The sequence below is a fragment of the Astyanax mexicanus genome, chromosome 19, assembly GCF_023375975.1.
Source record: "Astyanax mexicanus isolate ESR-SI-001 chromosome 19, AstMex3_surface, whole genome shotgun sequence".
NCBI lineage: Eukaryota > Metazoa > Chordata > Actinopteri > Characiformes > Acestrorhamphidae > Astyanax > Astyanax mexicanus.
In genome coordinates, this window is record NC_064426.1 from 11,250,458 (window position 1) to 11,275,638 (window position 25,181).

Here is a 25,181-nt window from a genome sequence, read left to right on the forward strand (position 1 = left end):
TATATATTATATATTTTTTTATACTAGTTTTTACTGACATACGCACACTGACATTGCTACCATGGGATGAGTTTTCCAAAAGTGATCAGTCATAACAAACTATAAAGAACATCAGAAAAGAATAGTCAATTCAGTGAGGATTTCTAAAAAATCTGCTTCATAAAAATAAAAATGGTAATGTTTAATGTATGGCTTTTATTTGTCCTGTCCTTTCTCAATTATGATGATGCTAAATCTAATATAATCTATACTTTCTACCTTTGATATCACATAAAAAGCATTATTATTATTATTATTATTATTAATAATAATAATATGTTTGTGCACTTTTGGCAAGGTCACTTGTGTTGTTTTTGTTAAATAAAATGAAGTAAAAAAAGGGGGAAAATTGGACACTTCAGCGTGTCTTTACACAATGGAGGATGATTACTTAACTTCAACATTTCAACATATTGCAAAAAAAAGACGTGCAAAAAGTGCCACATGTTTTATGTTTTCCTTTCCTGTACAGGATTTTCGAATAAGCAAAAAAAAAAAAAAAAAAAACAGGAATATCAACAAATCTTAAATCCCACTTAATTAACAGTAATTGTTCTTTAAAGATTTTTGTAGACCTTTTAAACATTTGTAGCTTAACTTTGTAGATGAAAAAAAATATGTATAATAATAAAAATATGATAATAATGATAATAATAATATGATGATAATAATAATAATAATAATAATAATAACAATAAATATTATTATTGAATATTATTATTATTATTATTATTATTATTAATAATAATAATAATAAATAAATAATATTAGATTAATGTAAATGTGATAAAACTATAGATTTGCTGATCATAAAAATGTATTTTGCCTGTGGATCACTATACCTGGTAAAGAATATGTGTGCAGTACTACCGGCAAAACCACCTGCAACACAATTTTTGCCGGATGTGTTTGTTTGTATGTGTTCTTAGAGCCACATTAAGAACATCTTCACACAAATGTATATGTGAATGCATTGTAAAAAGGTCAAACAGAAATCATTTTTATTGCCCTCCAAAAAATATAGCCATAAAGTTTAAATTACTAGCTTACAGTATTGGTCAAAAGTTTTTTGAGCAGTCCACGATTAATGGCCCTTTTTTCGTATTTTGCTATCATTGCTTCTGTCACTCAGCCTGCTAAACCTTCACCAACAAGTCTTTTTTACAGCTAAAAGCGAGATTTAAGATTAACTGAGGTTAATCTGAGCTACAATAATCATGTTAGTTGCCTTTCACACAAGCTGTTAACTCTCTATTTAAGTATGAACATAGATCCATTACTAGAGATCTTTAATTATCTTTCTGTGTTTTTTGTTTATCATATTCTTATCGTATTGTTATAATAATATGGTTGAAAACAGTATAATCCATACTGCTTTTATAAGAGGTTTGTAAGTAATCAGCAGTTTGGATATCTATGTTTTTTATCAATGTTAAAATCTTAATTTATCTCCATGGTGACAGACCAGCTATAAGTTGTTAGCTAACCAATGACTCATTTATTTTAGGACATATGTTAAGAGCTGACAGGGAGTCGACAAACAGCAGGGGTCTTACCTAACCTATATCTATGCATTTTAATAGGGGCACCATAATGCCTGCAAATTATAAAAAAATATCCCATAAATCTCGCGATATCACCCGCTCCCACTACCACCTGTCAACAAATAGTGCCACAATCTTCTCCCCAACCCCATCCATCCCATTTTCAGAACTCAGAATTGGCTGTATTTAAGCTGAGCAATACGAGCAGTAGGAGGTTAGAACAGTTAGCTAACATAGCTAGCTAGCATCTATTTGTTTACCAAAATACAGGCTGCCTTTTTCTGTGTGAATTTCACCAAGTTGCGACTTGAATGGCACTACTTAGTTAGATTAATGACGAAAATTAGCTGCTTAAGTGAAATTATGATTAGAATTGCACTGTTAAGGTTGCTAGCTAACTAATGTGTGACTACAACAGCAATGCTTAAGTTAATTCAGATTATCACTGCTGAGGTAAAAGTATTTTAATTTGTTGTTATGTCTGCTGGGATAAAACATTTTAACTGTTCCATAAATATTTTAAAAGTTAGTTTAGTTGTGGAGGTAGTAATTACTTTTATTTTGAAAAGCAAGACAGAAATAAAATTAGCTAGTCTATTTAATTTATTCAATGGTAAAAGGAGGAAATCTAATAAAAATCTGTAAAAAATAATAATAATTAAACGAATACAATACAATACAGTTCTTTTTAGCCGCCCTGAAAATGTACTGCTTATCTTTCTACCATTATTTTTATACCTTTACAGACTATTAAGTGACATTCAGGTTCTGTAATGTTAATAAAAAAATGGAAATTGGGGTATTATAAAGTCTTTGAATAGTAGTGTACCTGAAAATAATACAATATAAAACTCTGAGGTTTTATACAACATTGAAACCCTGGGAACATTCATAACATTTTTATTTATTTAAACATATATATTAACTGATTATTCCTTAGTGTAAAGTTATTTTTATAAGCCAGACAAAATTGTTAGAGCCATTTTTACTACAAACTAAAGTTGAAAAATCTAACATTTTGTCTTTTTTCCTCAGACACTTCACTTTTCCAACTGGGCAGACACGTCATTTTTCCAGCTGGTCAGCTAATTCCAAAGTATTGACTATGTGGAAAAGCTAAACAGCATCAACACAGACGGTCATCTTTTCTGGAGTTAACACTACTGATTTTCCCTGTGAGTTGGTTCCTGAAAGAGTTCAAAACTGTTTCTCCAACGCTTTTTCCAAAAACTCAGACTGTTTTCTACAGCAGACGTGGTCCAGCAATCCCAACCGGAAGTAATGGGAAGCGTGCGAGCCCACCGCTACAGCATTGTGTCCTCAGAAGAAGACGGAATGAAGCTGGCCACTATCGGTGTGCCCAATGGTTATGGAAATGGTAATGCTGGGGGCAAGGTGCACACACATCATCAGACACAGTGCCGCTTTGTGGACAAAGATGGGCACTGCAATGTGCAGTTTATAAACATGAGTGAGAAGGGCCAGCGGTACCTTGCTGACATTTTCACAACCTGTGTGGACATTCGTTGGCGCTGGATGCTGGTTATCTTCTGCCTGTCTTTCCTCCTCTCTTGGCTGCTCTTTGGTTTTGTGTTTTGGTTAATCGCGTTGGCAAATGGAGATTTGGTAAATGAAGAACAGATATGTGTTTCGAACGTTGACAGCTTCACGGCAGCGTTCTTGTTTTCTGTGGAAACACAGACAACCATTGGATACGGTTATCGCTACATAACAGAGGACTGCCCTGTTGCAGTCTTCATGGTCGTCTTTCAGAGCATTTTTGGATGCATCATCGATGCCTTCATCATCGGTGCAGTCATGGCAAAGATGGCTAAGCCCAAGAAAAGGAATGAAACACTGGTCTTTAGCCATTATGCTACAATTGCCATGAGGGACACTAAGTTGTGCCTGATGTGGAGGGTGGGAAACTTGCGGAAAAGCCACTTGGTGGAAGCTCATGTCCGTGCACAGCTCCTCAAGTCTCGAACCACAGTCGAGGGAGAATACATTCCCCTGGATCAAATGGACATTGATGTTGGGTTTGACACTGGCATTGACCGGATATTTTTGGTGTCCCCCATTACCATCGTTCATGAGATTGATGAAGACAGTCCGTTCTACGACATGAGCAAGCAGGAGTTGGAAAACTCAGAATTTGAAATAGTGGTCATTCTGGAAGGAATGGTAGAAGCTACTGCCATGACCACACAGTGCCGCAGCTCTTATATAGCAAGCGAGATTTTGTGGGGTCATCGGTTCGAGACCGTTCTCTCAGAGGAGAAAAATCTTTATATGGTGGACTATGCAAAGTTTGAAAACACGTATGAGGTTCCCAGCACTCCGCAGTGCAGTGCCAGAGATCTTGCAGAGAAAAAGTACATCCTGACTGCGTCCAACTCCTTTTGTTATGAGAATGAAATAGCTCTGATGAATAAAGAAGACATTGATGAAGATGAAGAACATGAGGATGTTAAGAATGACCTATTCGGTGAGAGAGCAGAGGGCACAAACACCGACCTAATCTCTGAATCAGCGTCCAGTCAGGAAACAGTACTCCTGGAGGCCAGACCACTCAGAAGAGAATCTGAAATATGATTGCTAGAATATGGTGGTCTGGTTTTAATATGCTAGAAGACCAAAGATAAAATAAGGGAATAAGATGAATGTCTGGTATTTAAAAAAATAACAAAGGACAACAAAAAAACACAGTTTTCAATATATTTTTAATGTCTTTATATAAAGTTTTTAACAGAGTATGTATTGTTAATGTTGCACTTGGATGAAGAGAGACACATTGTTTTTTGTTCCAGGTATGCATCTTAGTAATACAAATTAGAATATTTGTACTTTTTCATATTTGTCTAAAACTAAAAGTATTTCTGGTTTACTTCACATTCTTTGACATTTCTGTTAATGAGCTGGTCTCTTAACTTTTCCCCATATGTGTCATGTAGCTTAATGTCACCAGATGATAAGCATTTGCTGCATTCATGTTAAGAAATTAGTTTAAAAAATGTCAAATTTCTTGCAAAATGTGAGTAAGTAATGATGTAAAATGATGAGTGTGTTAGTAGTGTATGTATAAGTACACTGTAAATTTTGAAATCAGTTTCTCATTTAGTACTTTTGCCTTTTTACTAAATTTCTACAGCAAACCTACCTGCATTTAAAAGCTTTATTAACCTATAAATAAAGCATTTCATTTTATGCTACTAATATGTTATAAGTGGTAATATACTATGTCTTAAATTGCATACTGAGAGTCAGTTTACTTTCTGTATTATCAGCTTCAGTTTGCACTTCTGACTTTTCATTGTAAAATTATAACAAAAATGCATCAAATATTTTTTCTTTCTTTAACTGATCAGATTTAATATATTCAGTTCAGTTTTAGCTCTGGTCAGGAGCTAAAAGTAACAACAATGTTTAAGCTAACAGAGGTTATAGCATAATAGAGTTTATTAGTGTTTGCTTTATTCTTTAAGCATAGTTTTTTAAATTGAGGTTTTACCTTTTTGAGATGATTTGGAGAAAATGTAGCAATGAGGAAATCTGTATATTTTAAATGTAATATATTTTAGGTTCTGTTCATTTTTGGAAGCCAATGTTTGTCATAAGTGACGATTAAATAAAATATAAGTTTTAAAATAAATCAACAACAGTAAAAACAACTGAAAAAAACTTCCCAGATATACAAGTCATGCACTGGTGTTTAACAGCTGATGTAAGTGTGTATAAAAGGATCTTTTTATTGTTTTTGGAGGATAGAAAATAAAAAAAAACAGTACCTACAGTACTACAGTACCTACAGTACTTGATACAAACCAAAATAACGTACCTCTCAAGAAGTTGGTTAGAGAGTGCCAAATTTAAGAGCTGTCATGATTGAACATCAGATTTAAACATGTGAAACTATGCTGGGGCAGAAAAACTCAACCACTACAGATGCTGTGTTTATGGTGTAAAGATGGTGACTCATACATTTAAAAGAGGCTTACATTTTTGTTTTCAGTTTACACCATTGGCCAGCATCAAACATCAACATGACAAATGATGAGCTAGATTATTAACAGATAACCTGTAAAGAGGAAAATGATTGTATTGTATTACAAATCCGCAGTTAAATCTCACATAAAAACATTCCACTGTGATCCCTTTTTCATTTTTGTAATGCATCAGTCAGTCCTCTCTTTTATTAAAAAAAAAGCTGCTGTTTTATTCAAATTCAGATCCACTTAATGAACCAGGATCTATGATCCAGGCCTCTGTAAACAAATAGAGAATTGATTAGGCAGAAAATGTAGCAAGTGTATTTGATTTGGTTGAACACAAAGCCTGGATTTAGCCCCGGGCTTTTTTCCACATTAGAGAGCTGAATGTCCTCTGAGCTAAGGATTTTCATGGTCGTCAGCAGTTAACACATTCTATGCCACAGTGTCCTCTAGAAACAAAGGCCACCATTAGCATTTGGTGGTGTTAGTCCAGAAATCAATTAATTTAAAAAATAGGTATAATAGGTTTTATTGTACTTTTTCTATCTTACTGCATTATACACTTACACAGTGTGTATTTATTGTTTTCTATGTGGTTTAAGACTAACTTTTATCTGATTAGAATAAGCAACAGCTGCTTTTTGTCATCAGTACAAATGCAATTTACATTTACAACATGTATAATCTATACTTAATAATAATTATTTTATAGCAGTTATAGAGATCATGTGAAATGATCTGAAATGTCCTAAAAAAATTGTTATACTGATTTTGTTGTGACAGTGATGATAAAGTACATGAGAAGCATTTAGACTGTATTAACACTGTATTAAATCTCTTAATATCATCAATTAAGTACTGTTCATCATTTGTCAGTTAGGAAAATTGCTGCTAATGTATCATTTTTTTATTTTATTTTTTTATAATAAAAACAATAAAACTCATGATATCTTTGTTGGCTTTTGTTCGTTTAGTGCAGTGAGTTCTCAATTTCTCAGGAGGTCAGTTTTACAAACCAAAATGTCCTATGTTGCTTGTGCTGCAGTGGGAAAAGTACATACTGTATATCTGATATGCCATATAACTATTCACAGGCTTTTGTTTATTTGTAACGAGCAAAATTAAAAACATATAAAACAAGGTTAAATATTGCTTAAGTGTGACTAAATGGTTTAAAAAAAATCCTAAAAGATGTAAAACTTTGTAAAGACCCCATAATATTAAACTCAGCAAGGTAGTAAGAAATAATGCTGCTGAAATTTAGTCCATTTTAATGTAAATTGGAAAACTCTGTGACAATCTGGACAGAAATGACTTTAAAGGTCATGACTTTAAAAGAAATGAGGTAAAAGTTGAATAATTTCTGTAGAAAGTGCACAGTTTAGCTAATATTTTATCAATTTAATTTAAAAATTGTTTTAAAGTCACATAATAATAATTTGTGAAGCAAATTTTTAACTTTGCAGTCTGTTTTTAGAAAAAATGGTAAAACTACATAAACTTTTTTTTTTACTGTTAAGAAAAAGTTAAAATATTATTCATTGTTTAGTGACCTCCAAAAAATTTACACTTGTAGATTTTTTTACACTGTAGCGAGAGGTACCATCTGTTATCTGGGACAGTGTTAAATTAAACTTTTTAAGAGTAAATTTAACACTTTCCATTTAACTGCATATGTATATGGTTCCCTCTTCATCAGTTTACACATACCATACAGTTCTGCTTGTTAGGGATGCATTTAAACACTATATACTGTAACTGTTCTTGAGCCCTGCTGATTGAAACCCACTGTAGGACCACTGTTGATATAATGTTTAGGCAGTGGTAATGCTGCACATTTCACTTGTCTTCATGAATATGAACCAAATACAGAAAGTAACATTAATTACTGTTAGGGTTGTTTTGAAGGATAGTTTCACATTTGGTTTAGCTTTAGATAGAAGGTTTGGTTGGGAAGTGATTTCCCTCTCCAGAAGTATCCCAATAGGTCTGATAATGTGGCAAGAAATAGCATAGCATCTGTTTCTACAAGACAAGCTCTCAAGAAAGCAGTAGTATGATGATGAGCATTGTCCTGTTGTAGTAGTGGATTAGAGTGTGTGTTTAGAAAAGATAGAGCCACTGTATTGTTGAACTGTCAAAGTGCCTGTAATGAAGACCGAAGTTGACTTGACCATACAAAATGGCACGCCTCATACCATGAAACCAGGCCTGAATGTGTGACAACAAACTCTTCATCTTGGCACTGACCACACAGTGCCTTTTAGTTGCCTCCACCAACACGGACATTTGCTTTTGGGTGCAACAATTCTTTTGATTTTAAGTGTATTTGGTGTAATTACACTATAGTTGTTGCAACAATTCAAGCAAACCAATCAATTCCCTGAGACCCCCAGAAAATGACTGGTTATGAATTGAATGCAATGACAGGCGGTATATGCCCCCCTTTAAATTCTGTGTCCAAGGATAGTATAGTATAGTATAGTAAGCTCCTCACACTAGTTGCTAACATTAGCCAGGCAGGTTTTGATTCCTGCAACCAGCAAAATATCCATCTGCTTGGGGCACCTTAATGGCATGAAACAGCCCTGGTTGTTGCAACATATATGTATTCTATAGTTCTGTTCTGTGCTCACCCTGTGCTTTGAAAGATGACTATGCAGAATCTGAAGCTGGTGGAGTTGCTGACATTCTCTGTTGTGGCATTTTCTCAGAAATCAGCTGGTGAGTAACCTCTCAATGAAGTCATTCATTCAACATTATAGACATGCCCACTAATGATGTGATGTAAAAAGGAAAATCACCTCTTGCTTTTGCCGACAGCAACTGCCTTTGATCCACCCCCACAAAATGATTGAACTGACACACTCACTGCTACAGCCTCAGTGATCTGCAATTTGGGCTGAAATCGATATTTGCTATTATGTAATAATGCTACACAAAATACACAATGACTTGAATTTAGTCCAAAAAAGTTTTTAACATTTTATTTTTTCAATAAATAAATGGGCAATAGTAAACTTATGTCTTTTTATTTTTTTTTCTCCTTAGGACTGATGAAGTTTTAGGACAAATTTATGCAGAAAAATAAACGTTGTAAAGGCAAACAATCAATTTCACTCCTTCAAACAAATAAAAATCCAATATACTGTTCGACATACATTTGGGTTAAAAGTTTGTTTAATTTAATAATAATATTATATATTATTATTAATGCTTAGTGCTTATTAATTATTAGTGCTTTATATAGGTACTTATAATAATATTATAAGTACCTATATAAAGCACACATACAGCAAATTCATGCAATGTTAAACAGCATGTTTTTGTTTGTTTTAGTTATACTGCAAATATACATATACAAGTTAAAATAAGAAACATTAGGACTTCAAAAAAGTATTTAAGTATCACTTGTGATATCAATTGTGTATGACCAGTGTCGGTGCAGTCAGTATAAAATTACCACTCCAGTTCTAACTGTGACGGCTCAATAATAATTGAATTCTGTTTAATTCATGGCTAGTCCACTTCCCTTTGTCTATGTTGGTTATTGATTGCTCAGCATCAAAATCTCTTTAAGTTGATTAAATGTTCTGCTCTCACAGTGTGAGCTGCTGCAGCACTTCCTGTATGCTAAATCATTTTGTCCATTTTGGGAAAAATATCCAGGTTTGGACCAATTATTACAATACAGATTAACTTCACCAGAGTGGGATAAACCAGTCATGTTTGGAGCCATACTAAAGAATTTCTTACAGCAGCACAATTTGTTTATAAAAGGACATCTTGAAAAGAATACTGAGAGTTGTGTAGTAGTAGGACTACAAGCTGCAGCACTACCAATCCACATCAGTAAATCCAGGTTTACACAATGTAATTTTTTGCTGTGCTAGGGGGCTCCAGTCTGCAGATTTTTGGTAAATAGTCAACAGTTCTAGAGAGAATCAGGTTGTGTGTGAATGGGGCAGATTCAGTTCTGACCAGTCAGAGCATGTAGAACATGTTTAATTTTTATTACCCATTGGTCAGCAACTACATCTGACCTGGTCCTGCCAATAGCCAAAAAAGATGCATTAGCCATGTTCAGGGCACTAGTACATGTCTAATACCACAGAACCATTTAAGGTTGAACAAAATGTTTCTCCTTTCCTGTTTGTATTCGGTCAACACAAGTGGTGGTGCAAATAACAGCGGCAGAGAGGCGTCGAGTGGTCCAGTGGTCTGAAGCGCCGCCACTATGAGCAGGAGTCGCAGGTTCGAACCCTAGCTCATGCAGATTTGCCATCAAGCAGCCGGCACTCAGAGGGAGCACAATTGGCCCTGCTCTTTCCGGGTGGGTAGATGGCGCTCTCTCCTCATATCACTAAAGGGTGATGTCTGCAGCACAGGGCATCTGTGAGCTGATGTATCAGAACTGAGTCGCTGCGCTTTCCTCCGAGCACGCTGTTATGCTACTCGGCAATTCTGCATCAGCAGCAGTTTGAAATCGGTATCGGAGGAAGCATGTGTTAGTCTTGGTGTTGTGGGGCATTACTAGTGATAGGGGAAGTCCTAGGGAGTGGGTTGGGTAATTGGCCGTGTAAATTGTGGAGAAAATGGGAAAATTTTGAAATACAATAAAAAAAATAAATGAATTAAAAATTTAAATAAAAAAATAATGGCAGCAGCGAGCTGTCCAATGTAAAAGGGGTGCTTGTATGGGGCATGATTGGTTCAGTTTCTCAGTTTTCTCTGATGAGAAATGTTGGACAGGTTCAGGTAGCCACACTGTTTAAATAGCAATTTGCCAGAGACACACTGATGGGTTTATTGCACGTTACGCCCAAAACAAATCATGATTAATTAAGAGCATCAGTGTTTGCCTTTTGCACTTTTCCAGCCATACTGTTCCCATTGTTACGATAACAAATACACGCTGACACGCTGAACCATGCTGCACAGTTAAAGGCTCACCTATACGTCGCTAAAATAGGACTTGCTTTAAGAGTGCAATGAGCCTTTTTTATTTGTCATAAAACTCAGTGAGAATGGGTCTGTTTATAATCTGCTACGAATTTAAAGTTGTGTAGAGCACTACAGACTTAAGCCTTTAACCGAGAGAATGCTGTTTCTTCAGGCAGTCTGAGCGTTTCACCCTGTCCTCCGGAGTCTTCCTCTGTGAACTCCTTTAAAAATAACAGAGAAATATTTTTAAAAAGCTTAAAAATACAGGAAATGTTTGGGACAATGCTTATGCAGTTGGAGAGAAGAGTAATGTGTAAGGTATGATGACATCCACTTTAGGAAGCAAAACCAAGCTACTAATGTGGTAATGTTGGTGATGTGGTTAATAAAATAAACATAAGCACATTTCTTTGCTATTATGTAAATAAAGGCCTGTTCCATGAAAATTCAAGCTTGCATCGTTCATTTTAAAGCTTTCCAGCACCTTTCAGCAGAGGTAAATCATATATGTATACAAATGCAATACTGTGTAAAGGTTTTAGTACTAGGAAAAAGATAGAGCTAGAATGACTACTATTGCATTAATTCTGTTTTTTTTACTATTAGTTTAGTGTGAAAAGTTTGACGTAAAATCCTAATATTATATTAAATACAAACATAATTCTATAAAGTAGGTGTTTACATCAGTGTGTTTATCAAAATATTTCTAAAGCATTCCGATTGGGAGTATAGAATTATTTAATAGTTATCATTTTATCAACAGCTGCTTTGATAAATCAGTGCTTAATGAACAAATCCACATGCTAGACATGGGAATCCAGAAGAAATCTGCAACCAAGCTGTGTTCTTTAATTTAGCTCACACATTTTCACAAGAGTTTTTACAGGCAAATGTTAGAGACAAATGGTTTTAAATAATTTGCTTAAATTCTTAAAAGTTTGCACAGTATTGCACATTTATACTTATAATGATTTATGATACACTACACACCAATATGCCCCATTTGTAACTACCTTTACTCCCTCTTACTAGTTTTGAGCAACAGCATTTACTTCTTTTGTATGTGTAAATTAAAGCCTCATTTTATATACTGTTGCTTTTGGGCTCAGTTTTCTCTGGTTTCTGGTTTAATTCAGCACTGATGATGTGTAGTACGCTGTGGTAAAATAAGCAGTGCTGGATTTCTTTGAGTGCTGCTGGTTGCTCTGGTGTAAAAACAAAGCTTTTTGGATTTTTTGAACATGTTGCATTCGGTGTAAGGTAATTACATTTTCATTATTGTACTATAGGCCCTTGTGTCTGTCCAGCTCTCACCTGTTTGTCAGGGGGCTTTTGGGCTTCTGCTGTATCCTTCTGGTCTGACTTGGAGACTCGCCCACTCTGAAGAGAGGAGAAAAAGGGATAAAAGGAAGGGAAGTTTAGATTTCACAAGAGAAAACCCAGCGATTCCGAAATTTACATGGGAATTTAACATAAGAATAATACAGCACAGCAGTAAAATAGGCCACCTTAAAATATGAATGATGTCAATATATTATCCTTATGTTAATAGCTGATATTATTAAAATCTTAAATATGTGCCGATCAGATCATTTATGATGATTAAAATAATTTGCATAAGCTCAAATATTATGCAAATTATCAGTCTTTAATTTTTTTGTGCATTTAATTAATAAGTGCTTTTAAACTGCAGTTACTTTATGGCATTTTCATACCTGCTATTTTGGTCCGGACCAAACAGGGCAAGTTTAAAATCACTCTCAGTTAAATGGAATGTTTGGAAACAGCAGTGTAAGAAAAATTGTTAAATTCAATATCAGTGCTGTTTCTATTTTAGTGTGTAACTTTTTAAGCTTGCATGGACCAATCGCTATTCATTTGCCAATGGTAAGAGATTAAACTCAATTATTACAAGCTGATTCAAGATCCCATTGAATCTGTTTACCAATGTCAATCAATGTTGGGTAATTTATGATGTGAGGATCCTCAGCTCATCTACACAGCATCTGATTGTCCACTGCAGATGATGCCAGCATGACTTAACCTCAGCTCTAGCCTTGACTCTGAAAAACAACTGCTGTACAACTGAAAAAAAAATGAGATAAAGAAGCGTAATTTGTCTCCTCACCTCTGCTTCTTACGGTCTAGAACTTTCTGGGTGGCAGCAGACAAATTAATCTTCTCTTTGGGACTTTTGGCTTTTTCCTGTTGATGAAGAGACTTGTTGAGTTGGATGATAATGCTAAAGCCTAGATTTATTATTTTGCAAATGTAAATAGGCAGTTTCTGTAATAGAGCTTTTGTTGTTACAGATATATCAATTAAAACCAATTAAAAACAACCCATAGTTATCTGTTACAGGTTTAGTAAATATCTCAAATGAGAAAACAACATGATCAGGCAAGCATATATTGTATTGTTGAATATGCTACTGAATAACATTTGATAACATTAATATATGGTGTTTAAATAATCTGATCCACTCCTACCCAGCACAACACACACTGACACACCACCACCATGCCAAAACAGTGACTGCAGTGCTGAAAATGACCCACCACCCAAATAATACCTACTTTGTGGTGGACCTTTGGGGTCCTGACAGTTGAAGGACAGGGTGAAATGAGATACTAATAAAGTACCCAGAAAAACAGGCTACAATCTGTAAGTACCTAGTACTCCTATATGCCCAGTGGAGCTGATAAGGTGGTCATAATATGACTTGAGTATGAATAACTGACTTGATTTTTTTAATTTATTGAATCTTATATGATGACACATTTCATAATTGTAATCAGAAAAGGCACAGTAACCATCTCTCGGAGTTTCCTCTCTGTGCGAAGCTCTCGTTCCTGCTGCAGCAGAGCCAGACGCTCATCCAGAGACATTTCAAAAAATATATCATGAATGTCGAACAGTGCTGCCCGCAGCTGCAGAGACACATCCAGAACACACAGTCAGGAGGAACAATGAACACCAGCCATTAAAGTGTATCTGCTAAGCTGCTTCTAATGTACTTCAACTCTAATCTTTTCATTTTGCTGCTTACCTGAGCCCTGACTCGTTCCTGCAGTGACAGATCCTGCTCTGTGAGAGAGCCTTTCTTCTGTGGTTCTTCTTTATGAAAGGAAGAGATAAAATCTTGTGTGTCCTAAAAGGTAGAACACACACACACACACACACAAACACAAACACAGATAAACTAAAAAAAGTAACTTTACTAAAAATTTTAAAAAATGATCCTATCCTATCCTTTCTGTACGGTCAAGCTGTCTATATACACAAGATAAAAAGTCATGATAATTACAATATCAACTTATCATGCTACAAAAAAAAAAAATGATAAACATGAAGTCATTAACATGCATGGGCTAGTATTAAAAACAGCATTTTAAACTTGATTTAGTTTTTGATTATTTAGGATCTTTTTCAATATTTATATTCAAATTTCTATGTCAGAATTTGCTCAACAAACAAAAAATAAATTGTTGCATTCTCAAGGAATTATGTTATTTTAAAATGACTAGCATTAAAATTACAATACTATTGTTTATTGCACATAGTTTAGTGACAGGCCCACATCATAATCAAGCATTTAATGTTTGTCTTTGTCTTTGGGGATTTGGTGATGTAGAGGCCTTTCTAGTGAGATTGTATAATTACACAGAGTAAGTGGAAGAGTACTTTTAATGCAGGTTAATGTAAATAAATTGCTTAACATTCACTTGTTTGTTTTATTTTGCTCTCCAACCAACCTATCAGAGCACTTTGATTGAAGAGTAAATGTATTAGATATCTAAGGGATGTTCATGATGCCAGTTTACTGATGACATTAATTAGAATAATTTGCCCCCTAAATCCTCAGAAACACTACTGCTATCATATGTTCCACACTGTGTTCCCAGTCACCTGACTACTAATAATAATGTTTACCGGTTTTCAACCCATTAGCCTTTAAATATTTTTTTGGCCAGTGTTTGGACATGAATATATTCCTGTTTGTTTTTATAATGGTTGATTTTATAATGGTGTTTGTTTGCTAGGTAATATAAATCTAATCAATCCCCTTTCCAATCAGAATCAGCAGTTGAACTTGCTTTCATTCCACTGAAAGCACTCATGTTTGTCACAACTCACTACATAACTGTTAAAACTGGCCAGATGCACAGTGCTGGTCCAATTTAGTGTAACTAGATTGTTTTGAAAGTGTGGATGATGCATCTAGTAGCCTGTCTTTACGCTCCTGAGTTGGAAGGAATGTAGACCAGTTGTCACATAAATCACACGTGATGTTCAGTTTTGTGAGAGAAGCAGATCTACCATCATTTCCATTCAGAGACACTTCCATTTTGGCAGTTGCCAGAACACACAATGCACTGTCATGTAATTTAGCTAAGTTAAAGCGGTGTGGTGTGTATATCCATACTGCATCTCAGACAGAGTTGATCCTTTAATCAAGATGTTAAAAGTAAATTATTTATAGCAGTAAATAATCATAACATAATAAATGTGTATAAATAAATACATTCCTGGTCATTTCATTTTTTGTCTGTATTTGGTTGGTGTATTTTAGTCTGTATTCAGATCAACTGCAAACATACAGTGAAAAAAAGACCTCACCTCTGATATGTACTTTGTACACATTTTTTAAAGTGTAAAGCTTTGTAAGCTTTTTTTCCAAATAAATGAGAGTTTTTAAATACATTTTATCTGTTTCATTATTTATTTTGTCAATTTAAAAACTTGTGTTGTATAAATCTTAAAGCACTTTACCTTTCTAACATTTTAATTAAGTTTCTTACCTTGCATTCTTGTCAATTTTCACACTACAAATATCACATTTATGTTAAATAAAAAAACTAAATACTAATTAATGGTGTCCTCGATAACTATTAATTGTTTTAGATAAACTTGGGATGCACTAAAGAGAAAAAAAATAATATTGCCAAATACCGAACATGTTTTTCACAGGATTTCATTCATTTTTGCTTTTTTTCTCCATTAAAACAAAATGTAAATGTCGGTGTAGCTATGCATGTTTATGTGGGCAGCTATACAGTAATATGTTCAGAAGGTAAGCATTTTACCCTGAAATATAAATATTGTAAAGTCACCTTTACTGTCTGACGCAGGTTTTTGACTTTTTCTGTCTTCAGGAGTTGACGCGTGAGAAACCCTTGCACTATAGCAGTGAGTCGACACATTGCCTTCTGTAGCTGTGGGGTTAAAACCTTTAAAAACAGATAATAACACAGTGACCATATATCACACATATAATGAAGTTAATATCAGTGGAATAAGACACTACCAATTTGGTACATTTTCCTTTCTCTAATTTGGTAAACTAGACATGCATTATAAATACATAAACATGATTTAAAACAATCTTATACATGATGTAAAAAAAGTTTTATTTTTCACTTACTAAACTCAGTCTGTTCCGAGATTTGTTCACACCCCTGTTGGGCCCCCATAAATAAACTGGGGGAGGCATAGAAGGAGTTACGGCACCTGAAGAGACAGGAGAGTGGAAACCTGTAGAACAACATAAATAAAAAGCCAGCTCATTTCTATTTTTACTGCTACTGTAAAATATCATTTTGTAAGTTTGTATATCTCTGATTTGCAAATTGTAATATTTTAACAACAGCTAATTTAAAAATTAAAAAACTTATAATTATTTTGTTGGATATACCTATGCTGGGTGATCCAGGAAGGATCTCAGCTGGGCTCATGGGGCATGAGGTGGTAAGTGGGGGGTAACACTCACTGCCTGCCTTCCAATCACCACCCAACTCCCCCACAACAGCACACATACCACCCAGATCCCTCAGCCATTTCTCTTTATCCTCCGGCTCCTGCAGAAAACACAGATATACATGTGACATATTTATTAATTTATTAGCTCATTTGAGTTAAGCAATACTAATGTAGGGCCCAATGTGAAAAAGCTGGGTCTCCCTCAGAGGTCATGGGTCTTCCAGCAGGACAGTGACCCAAAACACACTTCAAAAAGCACTAGAAAATGGTTTGAGAGAAAGCACTGGAGACCAGCAATGAGTCCAGACCTGAATCCCATAGAACACCTGTGTAGAGATCTCAAAATGGCAGTTTGGGGAAGGCACCCTTCAAGTCTCAGGGACCTGGAGGAGTTTGCCAAAGAAGAATGGTCTAAAATTCCAGCAGAGCAATGTAAGAAACAGTGATGGTAGTAACAGCGTTAAAATTACTTTTTTTCAGTAACGAGTAATCTAACTAATTACTCTGACTGTAACTATAACGCCGTTACCATTTCTGACACCCCGTTACTGCACGTTACTTTAGCAGCTCAATGAACTTTTTTTTTTTTAAACTTCGCTTTGCCCTGGTTAACCCCTCCTCTGTCCGGTGAACTTGAGCTTCTGGCTGCTGTGCCTGTAGGTTTACGTGGTTTGGCGTGGTGAAGTGAGGCACAATTGTGACGATTTGCGTGCTCTAATCAATTCAGTGATTGCCGTGGACAGGCCAAGTTCTGATTTAAGGACATTAAGCTCTTTTTAGCTGCTCCGGTTTTTGTGGTGCTCCTGCTTTCTCTTTTAGAGCTCAGATTCTCTGCCCGAACGCGACCTGACCCGAGAACCGACCCGAAATCGGGCTCCTATTTTTATTTTATATAAAGCTCTGGTGTGATAATCACAATGTTGCTAAGTAACCAATTATTATTGTTCACTGAAAGTGAAAAAACATTTGTGTTAACTGAATCTAATGGTAATTAAAAGGAAAAAACAGAACTATCTCAAACTGTATTTTGTGTTTATAAAACTAACTAAAACAAACTGAAATGACTGATAGAATAACCTCATTTTCGTGTTTAATTTATTTATAAGCTCTGTTGTACAGCGGGGGGCTGTTTGCAAAGCGGAGTCGGATTCAGCAGGGAGTCGGATACGGCACAGCAGCAGCAGCGCGTCACCTCGTGGTCCGTGTCGTTAGTTCTTGTGTAAAGCGCTCGCCGCAAAATACGACAGAAAACACTGAGAAACTTCAGAATTATGTATGGGATTAGAATATGAGCCTGAGGAGATAAAATAGAAACAGGAGATACAGTATGTGAGAACCTTTACCTGTGAGTAGCTCATACACCAGAACACGCAAATCTCTCTCTCTCTCTCTCTCTGATTGATCCCTCTGATGAGATGTGTGAAAACTAATAAAAACTAGCAAGCCCACCCTAAAAACAAATTAAAACTTACTGAACAGAAAAACTAAAAACAAAATAAAATTAAACTATAATAAAAATGAAAAATGTAATCACGTAGCTCTGGGCGCACGTGAACGCCTCCGCGTTTGACTTGCAGCATTGTGTGTAGCTGTTCTTAAAAATCATTTAAATTAAATAATAGTTCTATGCTTCTATGTTACAGTGTTATTTAACATAATTCTTATAATATTTCGCTCATTCAATTAGCCCGAAAACAGCCAGTTTATGGGGCGGATCGGGTCGGGCTCATAATGACAGTTCATGGTTCGGGCTTGGGCAGAACGTGCACGGGCTCGGGCTGGGTCGGGTCGGATTTTTTGGGCCCGATCTAAGCTCTATTCTCTTTTGGTGAAGCTGTTTAACAGTCATTAGATTGTTGTTTTTGTCCATTATTTTGTTTTGTTTATATATACATTTTTCATTTGAGTCGGCTTGGTTTGTTTAATTTCATCCCCAGACGCGTTTTTCAGTTTTTTTCAGTATTACAAGTTTTAGTAATTTTCTTTGGTTGTGTGGAGATTTTTTTTTTTTTTTTTGAAATTCGTTAGATTATATTTTTGTCAACATTTTGGGTATATTTTCGTTTGTTATTTTTCTAATAATAATAGTAAATACATAATTGATTTCCTTTTTTTTAAGGGCGAATAACAAAAGTAACGCGATAGTTACTTTTACTGGTAACTAATTACTTTTATAGTGAAGTAACTCCGTTAGTAACTCAGTTACTTTTTTGGAGAAGTAACGAGTAACTATAACTAATTACTTTTTCAAAGTAACAAGCCCAACACGCAGTTGGCAGTTATTTTAAAAGGTGGTGCTACCAAATATTAGGTTGAGGGTGCCAATATTTTTGTCCGGCCCATTTTTGGAGTTTTGTGTAAAATGATAATTTACTTTTTTTCATTCTCTTTTGTGTTTTTCCATTGCAAGGAAAAAAAAGATATTAATACCAAAGCATTTGTGATTGTAATCCTTTTCTGGAAGAAATTGAGTATTATATGACAGAATTGCAGGCGTGACAATACTTCTGGTCAGCACTGTATGTAGTTCTAAACTCTGACCTGTTGAATGATCAGTTTCTCTCTCCCCTGTTCAGCCATGAGATGAAAAGCTTGCTGCTCTTCTTTCAAACATCTCTGCATATCTCCCAGCACCTGCACTCGCCACTGCAACTCATCTAAAAAATCGTGCAACACACTTCACATTACACAACATTAACATATTACACATACACACATAAACTGAACCACTAGCTTTTCATCACCTTGATCTGGTGTGCTAGAGATAAATACTTCAAGTAGGGAAATAGTTGGAAATTATTTGAAATTATTTGGCAGAAAATGGCAAATAAAACAAAAAACAACCGTTCAAACCGGCCAAATCATTCATACCCATATTGAAAAAAAAACATTTATTGGCTTTACTTAACTCATCATTTTGCTTTGACTCAGTTAAATTGTATATATATACAGAATTCATTCAACTTAACAGAGTCAAAACTAGATGATAACTTAAGTTAACAATAGTTTTTCAACTATTGTATGATTAAGGAATTTAGTTTATTTAAAAAATATATATACTAGTTACTCAACATATTTAGCATATTTTTAAAGAACAGCCAATACTGACAGAATAATATTGTAGCTTCAAGCCAAAATAATGTGAGCACTAGGAACACAGAATAAAGGTAACTTGATCTTACAGCCTACAACACTGAAGCCTGGCATTTAACACATATATTACACTAATGCATGTCTAGGATGAGGTAGCTTTGGACAACAAACAACACAAATATTTAAGTAAGAGAGAGGCCACACCAATATTCAAATATATGGTGTCAGGAGCCTTATGGGAAATCTGTATGAACGAACACTGTAGAAAGAGCATTTCAGTGTATGCGTAACTTGAAGATATAGACCTTCATTATGTTAATACATATTAACATAGTAAGAATTACTACTGGTCTAATACTCAAAATCCAGTTAAAATCAAAACAAAGTTTATTTACATATAAATCAGTAAATGAGCCCTTTCATGTGCAATAATTAAAGCTAAAAGCCACCCACTGCTCAATAATATCTGATAAAAGCTCTCCTGGTGGTTTAAACCCCCTCTAGCTGACACTTGACATCAGGCTTGTTAACCCTGGTCCTGCAGCAGCTCCAGCTCTTCCCATTTGGGGTTATTACTTTCTATTGGCAGATATGCACAGCTGAATGCCAATGTCAGCAATGAGTGCATATTCAAGAATTCACTAATGATAATAGGTGTCTGGATACTTATTGTGAATTTGGCATCTCTCCACAGCTTACCTGTCCTTTTCTCATCCAGTGCTGGATGAGGGATGATTGGGAAGTCTGGGTTCAGGCTGGACCTCAGCGTTGATGATGTGGGGCTAGAGGGGCTAGTCAGTGTGAACGTGGCACTGAGTTGTGAAGGAGGCGATCGGCGAGGGGGTGTCCTCTGTGGAACACCTGCCATAAAGCGAGGAATTCTCTCTTGGCTTCTGTCTATAGGTGGGCTCTGATAAGGAGGACCCATATTACTATCCATGGTGTGACACCGCCTCCGGAAACCAGTCTCTATGAGGTCATGTCCTGTATCTATTGTATTTGTTACACCACCTCTCTCATTCACCGGGCTGGAGCCAGAATGACTGGCTCGTCTGCTTCCACTTATTCCTTCCACCTCCAGCAGTCTTCTCTCAAGGCCACATGGAAGTGTGCCCTCTGGAGACCTCCCCTTAGCTGTGATTCCTGGTTCTCTGGGACTGCCAGAGTATGAGAAAAGAAAGTTGCAGGCAGACACAGGGCGAGGGCGGCCACGGTGAGGCCTAGAGCTTAGACTAGCTTCAGTGTTCAGCAGACTCTGTGGAGGGCACCCAGGTAAAGACTCAAGGCCAAGCATGGCATCAATTGTTGGTTTGGGCTTTGGTAAAGTTGGAGTCTTGGGTTGACTTGGACTGAGGGGACTGTGGTACTGGATGTAGCTGGATAAATTGCTGTCAGCCTCACTTGCAGGTCTACGGTTCTCAATATCTTTGTCCAGTGGACTCTCCGCAGGCACAGATGTGGGTGACCTGCTGCTATCTTTTGACCCTCGCCAACTTTGTTCTTTCTCAATGTATTCCCGTGACTTCCGCAGAAGGCTCTGCAGACTCATTCCTTCATTCGCACTCTCATCGCCCCTCTCCATTTCCACTTCATGTTTATTGTTCAATGCTTGGTCGATACTGGTCAATATTTCTCTGTTGTTGTTGTTTGATAGCTTTGAAGAGTCAGGCAAAATAAAGGCATTTACTCTGTTGTCCATAATCTTCTGAACTTCATTTAAGAGGTTTTTCTGACACTGAGTCTGCTTATCAGCCTTCAGCTTTGTAGCTATCTGTCTGTAGTGAGCCATCTCTTTACGCTGCTTTTCATTTAGCTAGACAAACACAAAAAAGAGATACATTTAAATCCAGTGCACTTTTTACAGACACCAAAGTTCCCCCCGCCCGGTATTCCTGTACATGTCTGCAGTTTTCACAGCATTGCTACTGTATAATGAACTTATTCATACTCTATTACCTGTATACAGCATGTTACTGTGTGTCCGCGAAGCATCATGGCTAAAATTCAGTGGAGGGTGAATTCTACACTAAACATATTTTCTTTTTTAGTAGAATCTGTCTTTGCTAATGGTACATTTTCCATTATTCTCCGTATTTACAAACCTCTCTAGTTGCATTGTGGCAATGTGGCATTATGAGTCTCTGATGCCTGTCTAATGAGGTTTTAGTGATTCAATTACGATGCTTCCTAAGATTGTAGCTGTACTTTGTTCTAGCTACCCATGATCGAATCACCCAGTATGCATGTGAATGTCAGGTATGAATGAGGGGGTTAGATATTCTACCATAAAGTTAGATATACTTGCTCTTAACTGGAATGTTGGTTGTGTGTATTCTATGACCGTTTGGTGCACTGATTGTGTGTGACTTCAGAAATTAGCAGGAAGTTTACATGAGGTTATAGTGTGCACACAAACACTAGGAGCAGTGCAGGCATTTAGCAGCATCAATGTGTCAGAAAGTCACAACAGAGTCTTTAGAAATATAAGTAATATGTAAACCATTACATTCTGAATGCAGCTGGTTGTCTATGTGAACATAAGGACAATAGCAAGTATAACTCTAGCCTTAATCACCCAACTCAGTTTCATCAACATAAGATAAGATAATCACTTATTAGTCCCTCAGTGGGTTATGTTAAGATATAGAAATTCACTAAAGCATGTTTAAAAGGCCCGCAGACATACATTTAATTAATACATTATGTAAATGTTGATCAATATAAATCATAAAAAAATTGAATCAACACACATTTTTATGTATTTTTTGTAAGTATTGTACTCACCACTGGTGACAGAACTTTTGTTCCTTGGAAGCTGATAAAAGACGTGTCTATGCACTCGCCAGATGTGAGACAGGTCTTGTCGTATCTTCTTTTAGACTGAAGTTTAGTCAGAGTGTGCAAATAAAACTGTTCATAGCTCTCCATGTTTCCTGTGAGGGGAAATCAATGCAGATGTTACAAACTGACAAAATGTACAAGCATTAACATCAGAACTTTATAGCACCTTGTTTGATTAGCTGAGCTTATATTTTGTAGTACACAACTTTTTGGAATTGGGGTTGTAAATCTAACATATGGATCTCACCTATCCAATTGCAATTTTTTGTAAGCAAGAATAAAATAAAGAAGTCTGTGGACTCACTGAGCCTTTATATATATATTATATTAAAGCAACAGTAGGTACCATTTTTAACTTGAACTTGCAGCTTTAAAATTATTTTAATACACAACTTAGATTTAATAAATAGAGTAGCATCTCAGTTGATGCTATTCCAGACTCTGCTCTGTACTCTGGATACTGCTAACAACACTATGTAAAAGGGTCCTCTGACATACTTATGCAATATTATGGTATATATTGTATATACTGTATCCATGTTGTAATATTTCTGTCATGTTTTAATATTTTCTGATTTTATTGTAAGTCTTTCAAGACCTTCGTTTTAGAAGGTTGCTCCATTTTACGCTCACTATTTAACAAATGTGTAACAAATTCAAGCTGGTTGTAGATTATGTTTATGTTGGGAGATGCGGCATGTCCGTGACTGGCTAATGGCCATGTACCTGGGTTATGTAGACTAATGTTCAATTCAGTGTTAGAATACTTGAATCGGATTCTATTTTAGTTGATTCCTTGGCCTACAGAGCAGAGCAGACCACTGGGAACTCCTTATGGCCAAGTCAATTCCTGCTTTTAGGGATGGTTTTGTATATATAAGGTTTTCCGGATATGCATGTGTAAAGCATGCCATTCAGGGGAAGCAAGAGACACAAATTCTCGTATAAATCACCATATGACCAAATCCAACCATGCATTCAGCTACTTTACATTGCAACAGCTGCTGACACAGATGTGCAAAGACATATATATATATATATATATATATATATATATATATATATATATATATATATATATATATATATATATATATATATATATACACAGCTAATTTAGTCAATTTTGAAACGCACATGGGCCAAATAAAGAAGATGGTGTGATGCTGTTCAGCACTGAGCTGTTTAGCACTGTTGTTTTCTAATCAGCGCATCTCTTACGGTGAAATGCACATTTACATATAGCGACATTATTACACGGCTAATAATCCGTTCTTCTATATGGGGTAATGGCTCATTAGAAGGATCTTAGCTGTTTTGCTGTCACTCAGACCCCTGCTGAAATAAATGTCAGATATAAACATTATCTATCATTTGTGCTGCTTAACCCCAAACCAGTGCAGTGATCCTGCAGTCACAGATCTGTAATTGGCTCGTTTGGCTGCATTAACCGATTCATCCAGCTGACGGTGCGGAGCAGCTGCCGATGAACGCAGCAGCATCTCGGCCCGATTCTCCTACCTATTGTCCGTTCTGTCCGTCAGAGACACGCGACCTGTCTGTCCACGAGACCTCCATAAAGAAGACCCACCTTTTGTCTGTCTGAAGCTCCGCTCACACACACTAGAGACCGAGCTCTGTCAGAGCAGAATTCACATCTACAGCTGCAGTGATTCCTCCACTGTCCGTCTGTCTGCGCAGCTGCACACAGCCTGGCTTCTCCTGCAGGAACGCGGCTTCACATGCCGGTACAATTCTAGTGCGCTGCTCTTATACACTTATCGGTAATGAAGATCTGCGCTGCTTTTACACACTAACCGGTATTACAGCACTGCGCTCAGCGCGGAGCTTCGCTCAGGTTACAGCAGCAGCTCCCACAGACCTTCCAGCTCTTTCCTGACTGTCTTCTTTGTTATTTGTTCTCTTTTACTGAAACTCACTGCTTAGTATTCACAGAGCTAGATAAATAATAAAATAAAAAATACAGTCGTATAAAAAAATTGGGCATCCCTGATCATTTTCATACTTTTCTTTTATAAATCATTGTTTGGATGAGCAATTTCAGTTTAATATATATTATATAGCAGATGAACACAGTTATATTTAAGAAGTAAATTAAGTTTATAGGATTTACAGAAAGTGTGCAAGAATTCTTTAAACTAAATTAGGCAGGTGCATAAACGTGATCACCCTTGTCGTTTTATTGATTTAAATACCTTTAGCACTAATTACTGGAACTCAAAATTAGTTTGGTAAGCTCCCTGACCCCTGACCCACATATACACAGGTGAATCCAATTATGAGAAAGGGTTAAGGCGTCAATTGCAATTTGTTTCCTCTTTGTATCTTTTCTGAAGAGTGGCAACACGAGAGCCTCAAAACAAAGAGCAGGGGTGTCCAAAAGAAGGAGAAATATATTTGAAGTCACGGGCCACAGACTCAGTAATAAAACAAATAATGAAATATACCACTTTAAATCATACATTTTCCTGATTACTTTCATTTACACACCATTTTACTCTCTATCTTTATCTATCTTTGACAGTTGTGTAAACTAAGATTTTTCAAATCGATGTTTCATTTTTATGATGTCTCTTAATATTAAACTCCTTAGTTACGGCAACTTTTAGACTCTTTGGCCTGTTTTTCTGCGCTTCAACTGCGAACCCTCGCCGCTTTTAGACTCTTTGGCACGTTTTTCTGCGCCACAAATTCACCCTCTCCGCTTTTGGCCCGTTTTTCTGCGCTACAACTGAGCACTCTCTCCGCTTTTAGACTCTTTGGCACGTTTTTCTGCACTACAACTGAGCACTCTCTCCGCTTTTAGACTATTTTGGCCCGTCTCTGACACCTAGCATTCAAACTTTAAATCTCACATTATAAAAAGCTGCTTAACAGCGGGCCAACTTTCAGACTATTTTTAAAATACCTCACGGGCCACTCCAAAAAAGGAAACGGGCCGCAAATG

The 25,181-nt window shown here is 36.1% G+C and overlaps 2 protein-coding genes across 2 annotated transcripts; one reads left to right on the forward strand and one right to left on the reverse strand.

Annotated features, from left to right (window-relative positions):
• Window positions 1–2,621: 2,621 nt before the first annotated feature.
• On the forward strand, window positions 2,622–6,198 carry kcnj2b (potassium inwardly rectifying channel subfamily J member 2b). Its single transcript, XM_007237322.4, has one exon. It carries the CDS (start codon window positions 2,865–2,867, stop codon window positions 4,176–4,178), a length of 1,314 nt encoding a protein of 437 aa, XP_007237384.2. The 5' UTR covers window positions 2,622–2,864; the 3' UTR covers window positions 4,179–6,198.
• A 2,652-nt stretch (window positions 6,199–8,850) lies between these two features.
• On the reverse strand, window positions 8,851–23,952 carry LOC103030202 (centriolar coiled-coil protein of 110 kDa). Its single transcript, XM_022666210.2, has 12 exons — window positions 23,805–23,952; window positions 22,157–22,305; window positions 20,072–21,185; window positions 18,821–18,936; window positions 16,215–16,377; window positions 15,945–16,054; window positions 15,634–15,750; window positions 13,569–13,670; window positions 13,333–13,449; window positions 12,648–12,724; window positions 11,834–11,899; window positions 8,851–10,740 (listed from the first exon to the last, which is right to left on the reverse strand). The coding sequence occupies exons 2-12, from the start codon at window positions 22,298–22,300 to the stop codon at window positions 10,665–10,667; spliced, it is 2,202 nt and encodes a 733-aa protein (XP_022521931.2). The 5' UTR covers window positions 22,301–22,305; window positions 23,805–23,952; the 3' UTR covers window positions 8,851–10,664.
• Window positions 23,953–25,181: the final 1,229 nt, after the last annotated feature.